Below are 15,156 nucleotides of genomic sequence, written 5' to 3' on the forward strand. Positions count from 1 at the left end.
AAACTTAAGTCTGAGCAAAGTCAAGTCACTATAGATCTCAGCCTTGATATCAATAAGTTCCATTGTGATCGAAAACGCAATTTTTAATTGGTGTAAACGGGACTTAAGAAATAATTATATTGGAAGAAAACATTTTTTTTAATAACATTATTTATTTTATTATACCTTATACCTACCATAGCTTTACATTTAATTTATTTTAATTACTTAAACTAATGTTAATCTAATATCACAGTTTCCCCCGCAGGAAGGGTTTCAGATACTTGTGGAAGGTGTGGTTGACCGGTTCAGCGTTGAGAGGGCTCTTGAGAGCTTCTTCCATCAGCCTCTCGTAGGCACGTCCGTCATAGGAACCCAGTGTCGATTGTAGCATCTAAACAAACAAGTATTTTATACTGGATGATGCCCGCGACTTCGTCCGCGTGGATTAAGGTCTTTTAAAATCCGTGGGAACTCTGCTTTCCGGGATAAAAAGTTGCCTATGTCAATTTCCGGAACGCAAGCTGTACCAAAATTCATATAAATCGGTTAAACGGATGAGCCTTTGAGAATCCAGTGGACACTCTTCGATTTTCCGGTATAAAAAGTAGCCAATGTCCGTCCCCGGGATGTAAGCTAACTCTGTATGTAAGTACCTTTCATCAAAATCGGTTAAACTGTTGGGCCGTGAAAAGCTAGCAGACGGACAGACAGACCGACAGACACACTTTTGCATTATTAAGTATGGCAGTATGGATTTATAACTAGCTTATGTCCGCGACTTCTACCACACTACTTATAGTACTACTTAGTAGACTACACTTTCAAACCCCTGTTTTACCCTTATATTTACCTCATCTTTGAGATCAAACGCATCTACCAAACCCACAGCGTTCGGCCGCAGCTGTGCGAGTAACTCTTCATACCACACTCGCAAACTATCCACATCTTTTTGATTTATTGTCGTGTACTGAAAAAAATGAATTTTAGACATTATATATAAATCTAAGCCAATCTCCAAAAAGAGTGACTCCATTGAGCGTCTTGTCGTGCAGGGCAAGGTGGAGGGTACCAGAGGGCGAGGAAGGTCGCCTACGCGATGGACCGACCAAATTAAGTCCGCTGTGGGTGGTGCCGTGCACGAGTGTACCAGAATGTCGACCAGCAGGGAGAAGTGGCGAATGCTCGTGAGGCGTGTAACATCTGCCCCCCAAAACGTCACTTCATGATGACCACGACCGCTCTGCCAAGAGTGTAACGACAAAGAAGAAGAAGCCAATCTCTTATTTTTACATCTAATATTTTTTTGAATCATTTTCAAATCAAATCTCGACGAAAGCTTATGAAATTCACTGCGGCTGATTGCACTTTTCAGTGAAGCTATGGCCTGTACCGATTTTTTTGTGTTTGCAGTTGAATTCAAAAGTGTAAGTGGTAATGTTTATAACAGACAGGCTCCGAGATAAACGCACTTTAGACTTACCAAAAGCACCTTCAATACCAACAAATCTTTGAAGGTGTATACCTAATTGTTTTCAAAAGTTTACAGAGTTATTTTGTGAATCTAGCAAACCCATCTTAGTTTGCTCAGGTTTAGAAATTCTCTCTCAAGGAAATCTGCATGCGAGATTTTGTAGCAGATTTTCTCGAAAACATACTCACACCTTTAAGCTTTGTGATTTCAAGGTTTAAAGGTTTAGGAGGAGTGCATTAGAAGCGCTAGAGGTATTGGTGTTAGGAAGGTGGAGGTAATGAAATTTTGTACATCTTCTACAAATTAATGTCTGTATCTGTATCTTGTTGAATTTTCGTAAAAATATGAAGTTTTAAAATTACACAGGCTCAAAGATTGTATAAAAATCTTTAAACTGTTCTTGGTTTGATATGTCCTTAATGGGCATTTAGCCTTTTATGTATATAGGTTAGTCTGCGTAAGATAAGTCTTACCTGTAGTAAATCGCTGAGTCTCTCCAATGCCCAGTACACTGAATACAGTTCCACAACTTGATTTAATACTTGTTTTAATTCTGGTGATGTTGTTTCCGTCATTCCTCTGATTTCACTGCTAAATGTCGACAGTATTATTACTCTACAATGTGCCTAGAAAAGGAAAATTATGGTTTCAAAACTGAACACTGAAAAATTCTGTTTTACCGTGGAAGATCCTGCAAGTCCATGAAAGTCAATCAATCCATAATTTTAAAGATTAGCCTGGTCAAATATCCAGAAAATCTAGTATGTTTTTGGAAAAGTGAGCAAACATTTAGAATTTCAAGATCACAGTCATCCATTCTTTAGAAGGTTCAATTATCAAAAACTAAGAGACAATTTTTTTCTCGGATCATTACGAATGTACCTAGCAAACGAACCAAAAAAAAAAAAAAAGGAATCTGAAATATCCTGAAACACTACCTCCGCAGCAGCGACCAACTGGACGGATGATAAGTTCCATGCATCTTCGAATGTTAGACCGGAGGCAACCCTCCTTTGCATGTCTTGAACGCATGTGGCAATTTTCCTGCAAATAATAACAGAATTGTTTCTGAGACTGTCTCACACTTACCTGATATTTGAACAGTTTTGAGATAAGGTTATTAAATTTTATAACAGTTTATTTCCTTAATTCGTCCGAGAATTCTACAACTTTTCCCTGTACAAATAAATGTTCGCGGCCCTCTGTTTTCAACTTATACATAAAGTATGATTAAAAGGGATCGTTTCCACTCTAAGTGTTAGCTTCAAGGTTAAATTCGTCAAGCGCCCACGTATAAAAGGTCTACAAAACACAACCATTCGAATTTCTTATCACCAATTTCCATCCTCCCTTATCACCATTGAGCTAATAAAATATCGTGCAAAAAAAACAAACCTCATACAAACAACTTGGAATCCATAAACGATATTTTCGACCGAGTTCACCCATTTATGAGAGTAACCCCTAACTTTGGCAGTTCTCAAGTATTCTACTGTTGGTGTTAGTTTTCCGCCGTCATTCTCTATTTCTTGCCACGTTTTTGCTAAGAACCTGAAGGAATTGAAAAATTGGTTAAGCAAGGAAAATTGATATCAATTAAGTACCAAATTCGAAAGTTGATTGAATAAGCACAAAATAACTGAAGTAAGCAACCTAAAAGATGTGTTGTTTGAGTCACTAATACATGAAAATATCGCAAAACTATACAACTTTCATGCTTGGCCAGCTTAACTTCATTACGATATGATATGCAGGAAGCAGAATCTGAAATGATCAGATTTGGGGCTCTGGTTTGAGAACCTGCTGTTCCAAGAGGTTACTTTAGACTTTTGAGGATTCTCTCTACGAACCAAAATAAAAAAATTTCAAAAGAAAAATAAAACCGACTTCAAAAACGACAAACACTAAAAAGTAAAAAATAAGTTTTGTTTAGCTACACGTGTAATGCACCTAGGTATGAAGTCGAGCGAGCATATTAAAACAAAATTAGAAATCCAAGAGTGAAGCTCGCCCGACTTCATACCTAGGTGCATTACACGTGTAGCTAAACAAAAGTTATTTTTTACTTTTTAGTGTTTGTCGTTTTTGAAGTCGGTTTTATTTTTCTTTTGAAATTTTTTTATTTCACAATTTTTAGTGGCCCTACTGTACAGTAAAACCCTACTGTTTACTAAGCTATTACACTGATCGCGAGCAATTTGCTCCTATCCATTGAGGAGTTCTGTTCTCCATCTCCGAAGACATTCATCAGATCTTCACCAAATTTATATGGGACCACCTGCACAGTATACCCTTTCAAACAAAAAAAAAATTTTCCAAATCGGTCCAGGGGTCTTTGAGTAATCGGGGAACATACATATAAAAAAAAAAAAAAAAAAAAAAAAAAAAGATCCCGACGATTTGAGAACCTCCTCCTTTTTTGGAAGTCGGTTAAAAACAGGTATGTACCTGAAATCTAAGGGTAGCCAGTGATAGGATTTGTGGGTAGAAATCAAACGTGATCCTATTTGCCCTTTGGGGTCGGTTAGGTATTTTTTAAATATTTTCCTCAAGAAACTGGTAAGTATTTAGACAAACCTGGCAGTCTGCAGCAACAGCACAGTATTATCTCCCTCATAGGTGCACGCAGCTACAGCGTTGCCATACGTAGAAGGCAGGTTAGAGGAGTGCATGTACCCGTGGCCGCCACACGCCAGCCTACATGTCTCTATGAAGCTAGCCGTGTCTGACGTGCTTATGGCTTTCAGACAGCAGGCCAGGGCATGGATCTGGAAAAATTTGGTGGTAACAGCATATTTGACAAACGCCAACGGGCGCTTCTATTGATGCTGAAGACTTCTGCTCCACAACTTCGAAAAAATATTCCAAGCTAGCTGTGCCCGCGACTTCGTTCGCGTGGAATAGTGACTTTTCGGGCAGCATGTACGTTAAAAATGTTCGCCGTGATTCTTTAAATTGACATAACTTTTTTATTTATGAACCGATTGACATGAAATAAACACTAAATGTTAAGTGAAGCTTACTACAATATATTAGTGAAAATTGTATCTAAATCGAATAAGCCGTTTCTGATATTAGCGTGCACAAACACACAGACAAACAGACAAAAAAAATATTAATTACAATTTCGGGTTAGGCATCGATATAATAACAACCCCTGCTACTTTTTTTTATATATTTCCATTGTACAGACACCACTTTTCTACAATTTTATTATATGTATAGATAATTAGTGCAATGCCTACTCGTATGTTCATGTCAACGAGTTCTTTGCGCCATTAGTTATCTGGAAGAATATGCTATGTAAGTAGAATTATTACAACCATTACTATTGTGATGATTTTTATCTGTGTACACACACACACACACACCCCGTGTGTGTGTATCTCAAACATATAGTGGGTTCTGCTGCTCCATTTCATAAATTATAGATTTTCTCTCGTGGAATTCATTTTCACACTTTATTTCTTTATCAAAAAGCGTGGGCTTCGAAACACTAGGTACGCTACACAAATTGCTATTTTACAATGACCACCAAGGTGTTCAGGGTTTCGGTACCTGTACCATGTATTATGTATTCTGAGGTTCCGGTAAGGATCCTTTGTTTTTGACCAAATAGTTCTTGTGGCCTTACCTCGGGTAGCCTCTCCAAATTACCAGCGAGCAGTTCTTCGTTCACAGTATTGAAGGTGTCCCACAGCTTGCTTGCAGTTATCTTCATCGCGTAACAAGCGGCTAAAGCGGGAAATAGTTTGTGCTGTTGTGTCAAATAGTCTAGGATTTGACTTTCTGGTTCACTGGAATAAAACAAAGAGGGATATATTATTTTTATAGTCTTTCTTTTTCGTTCTAGTATATTTCCAGTGTCTAACCAGGACTTGCGTATCATTCTTTAAAAAAAAGTTTCAAATACTTAGTTAACTACTAACTTACAAAAAAGTTATATTTCTGATATAAATTAAAACTCACCCAGCTTTTCTCTGGCATTGTCTGCGAACCGCAGAATATCTGACAGCTATTGTGACCGCTTTGCTTAAATAATTCACCATGTCAAAAGCTATGACCACTCTGACGAACACCATGGCACCATAGTTCAGTTTGCTGTTACGTGATTTTACGTATGTGCCATCCTTAAAAACAGATTAATTTAATTAATTAAAGTAGAAGCACAAGCTCTTTGTGCTATTAGGGAGAAGGTCAATGCTACGATTAATTAGGAAAAAGATTAAAATTTCTGTACGATACCGCATGCTTTGTTAAAATACTCGTATGTCTCTAACATAAACCTGAAATCAAAGTACCTAGAGGCTCTACCGATCGCAGTTTCCCATGGCAGTTTCATCTGAAGTGAGACGAAAGACGAAAGCTGCTATAGCTTTCGTCTTGAGGCGCAAAATTATCAACGAATAAAAGACCTTGCTCGAGCTGAAACAGAAGGGCAGTTTTCGTCATCAGCTGATAGACTCCACTGCAGGACATAATTCTTGTAGGGCGTACCGCGGCCGTGGGCTCTTATCCTCCTTGGAGGGACTGCCAACGCTGCACTTTTTGGTGCAAGGTCGCCATTCCGGCATCTTGGGACCGCAATGCCTAGGAATAGATATTATTATATAAATATTACTTTATCGTACCTCTAAAACCTGTGCGTGTTTCATCAGCATCTGATTCCGGGGTATCCTGTAGTGATCGAACCCTAAAAACCCGTTGTTTATTCCATTCAGAGCGAACTTGGAACCGATGTCACCAATCTTAATACCAGGGAGAGGCATATGGGATTCTTCATCTCGAACTTGAACTATGAACGAGTGGACTCCGTGACATTCTCCTTTGGTGTACAGTTGTGCCACTACGATGCTATAGTTCGCTGTTTGTCCCACTGAAATATTAAGTTAGTTGTTAAAATATATAAACTTACTAAAAAAGCTACCTAGGTACTTTCTTAGGCGATATTTACTTCTAAGATAAGTCTATTTTCGACGACACATAAAGAAAAATGCAAGGATGAAGAGTTTAACGGAAAATTGTCATATCAAATCTTTTTGAAAATCTTGTTCCCTTTGTACCTACTTAGTAGGTAAGCGAGGAGGATGAGGGTTGTATTTATAAATTTCAAAATAAGGACTCACATCCACCGCCCCACCACTTGTAAGAAGTGAGCGTAGGGCTGTTAAGCACGAACTCCTCGCTGATTGGATCGTAAGTTGCAGTCGTCTCCAAGCCGCGGATAAATGTACCGTGACCCAGCTCCGTCTAAAAAATTTATATTATTTATATGATCAGAAAAGGAACGGGAGTCTGCACGTTGTAGTCATCGTCCAAAGTTGGAGATAGTCTGAGATAGAGTGGGGCTAACCTGGAAGGCAATATGGCATGAGGTACTACGCAGTATCATAGATAGGTACTGGAATGCGGTACTACGCAGCATCATACTGGAATGCTAAATCGCTTGGTGGCACGACTTTGCCGACAGGATGGCAACCAGTCTCGGCCGAAATCAAACCAGACCTGAGTCTATTTAGCAATTATGAGTTCCTATATTGATTCAACTTTTAATAAAACCCGGGAGCTCACTTATGAGCTGTTATGTTATGGGACCACAGCGCTCACTTCTGCCTCGAAGAGGTCTATAAAAGTCGTCAAAAGTTCTTATGGTAACTAACTGACCCGCCCCAGCTTCACTCGGGGAAGGATTATTCTCAGATCCTTTCTTAAATCACACAAATATTACCTACCTACTTAATTTTTGTGATGCAAAACCTCAAGTTTTTGAATCAAGTCTCAGTCTGTAAAAGTAAAATATTGTTTATTGTACACCAAGACAGTCTATAGAGAAGCTGATTTCCGTAACTTCGTCCGCGTGGATTATAAGGTTTTGCGTTGTCTATCACGTTGTGGTCAGTTACGGTACTCTCTTCTATGAATCGATGAAGATGAAGATACCTACTTAAAGCTCGAAACGCATGTCTTTAGTACATACTTGGGCATAGCTGCCGATGATGTTACAGTCCCACGCCCTGGGCAGCCACTGCGCCTGCTGCTCCTTGGTGCCCTGGTTTATAATCGCTGGCATGAACATGATGTAATGCAAGGCCAGAGGAAATCCGGTGGACACATCGGATGCACGGAGGAGATTTGCCAACACGTCCCTTTAACGAAAGAAATTACTATCAAGGACCTTGAGCTCGCTTCGCTCGTAAGTACTACCTAGTAAAATTACCTAGTAAGTATGCAGATGAAATATGAGATTTATGACATAAATCTGTCTCTTACTTAAATCTGAGCCTTTGCAAAGTATACGTCTACGCGCTATAGATTTCAGCTTTAGTAATTACCTGTAATTGTGAATAGTAGTTTTCCCCTCCTCCTGCAGTCGCCGCACCAGGCCAAAGACAATAACTGACTTTTTAACAGCTTGCTCATATTTTTCCTTATAGCTCAGATACTCCTCCGGGATACCGTCATAAAAATTTTTTTTGCTTATCATTATATTCTCTAGAAAAAAAAATAGGTAATAGGTAAGGTAGGTATAGGTTGAAGCGGTGATAACCTAGTGGTTAAGACTTCTGCCTCCTACTCGGGGGCTTTGGGGTTCGATGGCGGACACGCATCGCACCTCTAACTTTTCATCCTTAGTACGGAAAAAAGCATATTCGTGGCTATGGATACCTATACAACTAGGAGTTCTTTATAATGTTCTCAACAGTTTGTGAGGCCTACCAACCCGCGGCCAAATGCCTAATCCCGGTCTAAGCCCATCGTCGATAATAATGAAGGTGGTTAGGTAGGCAATATAGACCCCCTCCCCCCCCTCCCGACTTTCCCGACCAATTGGATCGATAAATCATCCACTGCACAAGTTTAAGGTCAGAGCCGTTTGTTACTGAAAATGTGCCTGTCTGATACCTTTTATTAACGGTCCACCTGTTCTACCGAATTCAGAAAGAAAGAAATCTGGTACAGGGATAGCTTACTCCCGAAGAAAGACAGACAATAATAATAGTCTCTTTCATCGGGAGTAATTATTTTAGGAACTTTTTAACCCAAAAAATGAAACAGTTTCCAAAGGATTTTACATGCATTGCCCATCCGTTTACCCGATTTTGCCTAACTTTGGCACAGATATAGCTTGCATCCCGAAGATGAACATAGGCTAGTTTAGTAGTTTTTATCCTGGAAAATCAAAGATTTAAGGAAAAAGGAAGGAAATTTAAAGTTTCCACGGGAGTTTAAAAATCTTATTCCACACGGACAAAGTCGCGGGTTACGGGTACCTACTATCATCTTCTAGTAATAAAATTTCAAACTTCGAGCTAGTTACTACTTGCTACATTATAGCACATTGTAGTAAAGACACAGAATAATTATTATGATATTAATGTTCATGGATTGTACATTGTTGGTAGGTCGGACCGCTTAGTTGCGGTGAGTTCTTTGACCTGTGTGATCTTAGCTTCCGTTTTGAATATCATTGTAGGTAGGTAATAGCCACCGATCTATAAAACTATGTAATAACACAGCTTTGTGGCAAGGGCGTACCTATCTACGACTCGGAATAGAAAACATGTTTTGTAATCACATTAATTAATATTATAAAGGCGAAAGTTTGTATGTGTGTATGTGTGTGTGTGTGTATGTTTGTTACTCCTTCACGTAAAAACTACGGGACGGTTTTGGCTGAAATTTGGAATGGAGATAGATAATATCCTGGATTAGCACATAGGCTACTTTTTATCCCGGAAAATCAAAGAGTTCCCACGGGATTTCGAAAAACCTAAATCCACGCGGGCGAAGTCGCGGGCATCGGCTAGTAAGATAATGAACGATTAAACCCTAGGTAGATAATAGATAGGTAGGTATTTATACTAATCTATACTAATAAATAAAATTGGAGTGTCTGTCTGTAATTTCGAAATAACTACCTCATATTAAGCTCATATGGTTATTTGAACGATACCAACACCGAATCACACGTTTTTAAAATTTTTGTCTGTCTGTCTGTCTGTCTGTCTGTCTGTCTGTCTGTCTGTCTGTCTGTCTGTCTGTCTGTCTGTCTGTCTGTCTTTCTGTCTGTCTGTCTGTCTGTCTGTTTGAAAAGGGTAATCTTCGGAACGGCTGAACCGATTTTGACTGGATTTTCACAGACAAGTAGAGAATTGACCAGGGAGTAACATAGGCTACTTTTAACCGACTTTCAAAAAGGGAGTTGTGTTTTTCTACCTATGTAAACCGAAATCTCCGAGATTTCTGAACCGATTTGCGTCATTTCTTTTTTAATCGATAGAGGATCTTTGCGACATTGTTTCATAAAAAATTTGGAGTCCAACTCCTCAATCCTGATGCTGCAGGGGATCTGACCAATCCACGCGGGCGAAGCTGCGGGCATCAGCTAGTCTAGGTATAAGACAGTAAGTATAGTTCTTCAGGTACCTACCAGCTACTTACAATATTATGATAACTGCATGCTGACCTAAATCTAATCAGTATGAGAATCTGTCAAGGCATTGTAAAAAACCGGTCAAGTGCGAGTCGGGCCTCGCTCTTTTAGGGTTCCGTACATAATTATGTAAACCATATTTTGGGTGAATCAAATATTACCTAATTCTTTTCCGAGCTAGAACATTGCAATAAACCGTGATAGAAAAACTCAATAAATGTTCGTTTGCTTTTGTCACAGCATACGAACTGTTTTATAGATCGTTGTTTTCAGTATTTGTTGTTTAAATACGGTACATAATATACCGAAATTTCATATTCCTAACTAGTTTAGTGTAATGTAAATGTAGACAAAATTGTAATACCCACCTACTTTCTCAAAATAAACGATGTGTAAAATAACTAAAAACTTTCTACCTACTTATCGAGGTACACACACCTACTTTGAATTTTTTTTTTGAACCAATTTTGATGAATAGGTAAGCCTTACAAAATAATACCATCTACTTTTTAACGATCTATAACGATTATTTGTAAATACGAATCATAGATGATATTAAAAAAACCTTTTAGGATTAGGACAACCCAATATTTAAAAGAAATACAGAAAGTTAATGGAAAGTTATCAGTTTAAATTGCCGCGGTGTCAGACCTCAAAATAAGTTGTTGACACCACTGACACAGATAACATCTTGAAGTTTGAACTCGGACACAGCATCAATACATGTCAATAGTAGTAAGTATTAAAAATCCTAAAAATATTACCTCGTTCTCTCCTTTCTTTCGTCTTTTCTGGACCACCGTCCATCAGGATCGTCAACTCGCTGATATTGAAACTGCATCTCTCACGTTCCTTATTAAGATCTCCGTTTATTTTTGCCATTTATTAATGTTTATTAGTATCTAGGTACGCAGCGTTCACTTGAATACGCGGTCTCATTCGCCGACTGCGACTAGATTACTAGTTGGGCACTGAGAGCTGACTGCTGAGAGCGTACCATTACCACTACCTACTAATATTCTACGTAGCGACGACCACGCGACTACTCTTTGGATCTACCTAATTGTAAGGTTATTTTTAAAAAGTTGATTTGAGTTGTCAAAAAAATATAAAATTATTAATTTAGCTGATGAAGGTAGTTTGGTAAAATCGATATTTGGCTCATTCGATGTCATACAATCTGTTACTAGGAGGCCAACAAGATTGAACTTGCTTATATACGGGTGTATTGAAGGTTTTAGTTCAGTCTCCTTCTGAGATTCGGAGCGATATCGCATATTTTCGGTATTTGGGTTGTGAACTGGATAATTAGATGTTGTGATAGCAATCACGCTCTAATTAAATTATTTATTTTGGCATTAGTTTGTTTAGATTAAAACTCTCGGATAACCTTGCACATTAAACTTGTGTTTTTTTGTGTTGGTTTTGGAGAGGACATTCCAATAATTCGATAAAAATATTTAAATAATACCTGCTTTTCTGAGTGACGCCAATATAATGCTCACTCTGTATGTACATATGTAGTCCGTAGGTAGGTATGGTAAAGTTATCGACCATTGGCAAGCCGCGAGTAGGATATTGTTTCATTTTATAAATAATTCATTCCCACATGATTCCTTCTTACTTTTAGGGTTCCGTACCAAACGGGATCCTTCGGAAGCCTCCTGTCCGTCCGTCTGTCTGTCAGCGGGCTGTATCTCGTGAGCCGTAATAACTAGAGAGATGAAATCTTCACAGAATTGGCGCTATGACAGCAAAATATAATAAAAATATATATAAAATGGCTGACATCAAAATAAAATATAATAAAAATAGTGCGAGCCGGACTCGCACACTAAGGATTCCGTACCATCGCACAAGAAATAAAACTATTTTTTAAATTTTCCTGGTTATAAATTTTAAATTTTTAGTATTTTTTATAGCGGCATTAAAAATACACATTCTGTGAAAACAGGTCTCTACCCATTATTGTTCACTTGATAGAGCCTGGCTGATAGACGGACGGACGGACAGATGGAGGACTACAGCAGTCTTTAGAAATATGGTTCCTTTTCCCTTACTTCTACTCTTGAGCATTTAAAAACTTACGTTCTTAAAAGAACGTTTTTAGTATGGCGGCAAAATGTATGTATTTAGAAACTTCGAAAATTCCCATTTAACTGCTCTTAGATATAGGGCTGTAGAATAAGGCTTAATTTAGATTGAAAGGAAATGGAAGCGAATTTCTAAAACACATATAGCATACACAGAATTTCTAAAACACACAGCATATTGATTTCTATCTCCATACTATTGTAAAAAAAAACACACCAAATTCTACCGAGAAAGAAAATTCTCGCGAATTTTTCGTTAGGGCAAAAAATTTGTGTTTTAAGTGGTGATGATAAAATTCAATATGCTATATAATGTTTTAGAAATTCGCTTCCATTCCCTTTCAATGTAAATTGAATCACAAAATAAAAACTCAAAATTGGACTCAATATGTTTATTGAATCATTTTTTTTAATAACATTAGTCTATGGTTCACTTCTTGGCGGTGACGGCGGCCTCGTCCTCGCGCGCGAAGGTCTGCAGCAGCTCCTCCTTCTTGGCGGCGATGCGCTCCTCGCGCCGCTTGCGCGCCTCCTTCACACGGTTGCGCCGCGCCTCCGCCTGGTCGCTGCATTCAGACAATAAAAAATTCATTAGTGGTTTTGGTGGGAAATTCTAATACTACAAAATTTTAGAGTGTAGTAGAGAGACACATCTTTGTCGTTTAAAAAAGGCGAGCCCGTAAACAGGCCTACAACTAAATTTTAGAGTATTCACATCTTTGTTGAGTAGCCCGTGGAGGTGATCTCACCGCTTGAAGGGTTATAAACATAAACAGCATTAATTTCTACCCGCGAACTGCCGATAGATAATAGTATAAAATTAATTTTCTGTCACTCAGTAGTTTAGGTGCTAACGGTGAAACACACATAAATATACACCTACAAACATACATACGTACGACTGCTATAATCATAACCCTTCATTTTGACTTTGCTGTAGTCAGGTAACTAAAATGTTATTTTTGCTAGATAATGGACAGATAAATCACTATATTATGACCTAGTTTTAGAAATAAGACACAAGGACACTATGCTCACAACTGGCACATAAAGTCATGAGGTTTGACAGTTCTAAATTAAATAGGTTTGTCTGTCCTTTTCTAATTACATTGGTAAGGAAAAGATGACGTGAATACTCTAAATTTTAGTTGTTCTCAGAAACAGTACTAGTGTAGTCCAGCTTACCTTAACATCTTAGTCCTAGCCTTCTCCGCCTTCTTCCGGTGGATGTACTCCATGAGGACACGTTTGTTCTTGAACACATTACCCTTCGCCTTCATGTACAGGGCGTGGTACAGATGCCGGTCTATCTTCTTGGCTGTGCGGTACTTCAGTAGCAGCTTACGGAGCACCCTCTGCCTTTGTACCCATAGTTCCTGGAAAGATATACACATATAAAGTACCCAGCAGGAAAGATTACACTTTAGAAAGAGATTTGGAGCTTTAGTTTCAGTGTTGTCTCAAACTTGCAACTGACAAAATTTTTCACACAGAGATGATACTGTACAAAGCTGAAGCTGAAGGCTATCTCTTTCTAATATAATCTTTTTCTTTACTTGTTATATAAAACATTGCTACCTGCTAAATTTCATGATTCTAGGTCAACAGGAAGTACCCTATAGGTTTTAATTTCTTCAAATTGACGTACACAAGAGATAGAAACCCTAAAAAGTGTATAATTCAACTCACTTTTTGCGGCATCCGGGCATTAGCTGTACCTCTTCTTTTACCGAAGCCACAGTGACGCCCTTTTCTTCTCGCCTCAGTATTCTTGCGCACGCGGGCGCGCGAGTGCACGGCAACAGGCTTCTTGATGACAAGACCATCCTTGATCATCTTACGGATGTTCTGTCCTGGAATGTCATTGCAATATTTAAGGGGTGATGGAGAGACTGTTTGGAGTTTCTCTACATGATAAAATTAGAAATGATCCATAGAACTAGAGTAGAGTAGCGCAAATAGCTCAAGGGGTTGAGAAGATGAAGCGATAATGGGTAAGGCACATAGTTCAAAAACTGATAGGCGGAGTCCCAAGGTTGGAAGACCCCCTCCCTAGGTGGACGGCCACTGGATTCAGGTGACAGAAGACAGTGGCATGTGGAAGTGGACCAATGTCCAGCAGTAGATGTCTAAGATAAGATAATTTATTTGCTATTGGTTGATTATAATGATGATTTAAGCTGCATGGTTAATTTAACAATAATTTTATTAGTGTTAATAGCAACAAAAGTGCAGAATGAGGACTGAACGGTTCAAAGTGGAAACCACATCCATGTCAACTCATAGCCGGCTCACTACAGGGCACATCTCCTACCAGAATAAGAAGCTTTTAGACCATAGTCCACTATGCTGGCCAAGTGCAATTGGCAGACTTTGAGATCATTATGGAGCGTTTAAGCAGGTGACATTTGTGACTTAATTGCTTAAAAGTGCACATACTTCCGTAGAGTAGAGGTGGATGCCCAGGATTGAACCCCAGACTTCCCGAATAGGAGGCCGACGACTTAACCACTAGGCTATTACTACTTTTTATATTGATTTATTCGCAGAAATGACGCTTATCTAGTAATACTATAACGTATGAAATAACAGGAGTATACTTACTGGAGTTGGTGTTGGCGATTTCATTGATTTCATTTGGATCTAACCACACTTTCTTTTTACCACATCGCATAACAGAGGCTGCAAGCCTCTTCTGCAGCTTTAACGAACTGAAAAATCAACAATAACTTTAGTAAACCACATGGTTTACTACTACCCAATGTGTTGACCAAATTGTCGAGGATAATATACAACTTCTAGTACACAAATGTATAGTTATTTAAAAGTTTAACATTTGATTAAATTAATTAAATGATATTTTATGGTTAAATCATCATTTAAACTATTTTTATTTTAGAAAACTAACCTCATCGTGACACGGTGAGTCCAACGCACATAAGAAAGAAATATGGCGGTCTTTTGACAGAATGATAACCTAAAATGACCATAGAGCTTTTTTCAAATGGCTTTCCAGCTCTGGGTTCTAGCTTTTTTAACCTAACCATAGAGCATAGATTATAAAAACACAGACAAATAATCTGAACAATCTGCTTTTCAAGGCTCATCTTTTACACTCTCTGAAAAGAGCCTCCTAATATGCTCCTAATCTGAGAGTTCTACGTGACTCCGAGACT

The 15,156-nt window shown here is 38.5% G+C and overlaps 2 protein-coding genes across 2 annotated transcripts; both read right to left on the reverse strand.

Moving 5' to 3' along the window:
* Positions 1–149: 149 nt before the first annotated feature.
* LOC123871419 (probable peroxisomal acyl-coenzyme A oxidase 1) lies at positions 150–10,938 on the reverse strand. The gene is made up of 13 exons (XM_045915209.1): positions 10,652–10,938; positions 7,786–7,945; positions 7,431–7,599; positions 6,580–6,703; positions 6,085–6,329; positions 5,423–5,583; positions 5,088–5,250; positions 4,031–4,221; positions 2,849–3,004; positions 2,392–2,497; positions 1,927–2,079; positions 833–949; positions 150–373 (listed from the first exon to the last, which is right to left on the reverse strand). Exons 1-13 carry the CDS (start codon positions 10,767–10,769, stop codon positions 230–232), a joined length of 2,007 nt encoding a protein of 668 aa, XP_045771165.1. The 5' UTR covers positions 10,770–10,938; the 3' UTR covers positions 150–229.
* Positions 10,939–12,357: 1,419 nt separating this feature from the next.
* LOC123871611 (60S ribosomal protein L19) lies at positions 12,358–14,992 on the reverse strand. Its single transcript, XM_045915523.1, has 5 exons — positions 14,889–14,992; positions 14,585–14,691; positions 13,670–13,833; positions 13,166–13,356; positions 12,358–12,546 (listed from the first exon to the last, which is right to left on the reverse strand). The coding sequence occupies exons 1-5, from the start codon at positions 14,891–14,893 to the stop codon at positions 12,411–12,413; spliced, it is 603 nt and encodes a 200-aa protein (XP_045771479.1). The 5' UTR covers positions 14,894–14,992; the 3' UTR covers positions 12,358–12,410.
* Positions 14,993–15,156: the final 164 nt, after the last annotated feature.

This window comes from Maniola jurtina, chromosome 2 (genome assembly GCF_905333055.1).
Source record: "Maniola jurtina chromosome 2, ilManJurt1.1, whole genome shotgun sequence".
Classification (NCBI taxonomy): domain Eukaryota; kingdom Metazoa; phylum Arthropoda; class Insecta; order Lepidoptera; family Nymphalidae; genus Maniola; species Maniola jurtina.

What these genes read in the sequence shown, in the direction of transcription:
- LOC123871611 (XM_045915523.1), bottom strand. An exon ending in AATCGCCAACACCAACTCCA is followed by an intron (nt 13,834 to 14,584) that starts GTAAGTATACTC and finishes ATGACATTCCAG; the next exon opens with GACAGAACATCCGTAAGATG. An exon ending in ATGCCCGGATGCCGCAAAAA is followed by an intron (nt 13,357 to 13,669) that starts GTGAGTTGAATT and finishes ATATCTTTCCAG; the next exon opens with GAACTATGGGTACAAAGGCA.
- LOC123871419 (XM_045915209.1), bottom strand. Translation starts at nt 10,769, where the DNA reads ATGGCAAAAATAAACGGAGATCTTAATAAGGAACGTGAGAGATGCAGT. An exon ending in TTCCAAGTTGTTTGTATGAG is followed by an intron (nt 2,498 to 2,848) that starts GTTTGTTTTTTT and finishes TATTATTTGCAG; the next exon opens with GAAAATTGCCACATGCGTTC. An exon ending in CGTTTGATCTCAAAGATGAG is followed by an intron (nt 374 to 832) that starts GTAAATATAAGG and finishes TTGTTTGTTTAG; the next exon opens with ATGCTACAATCGACACTGGG.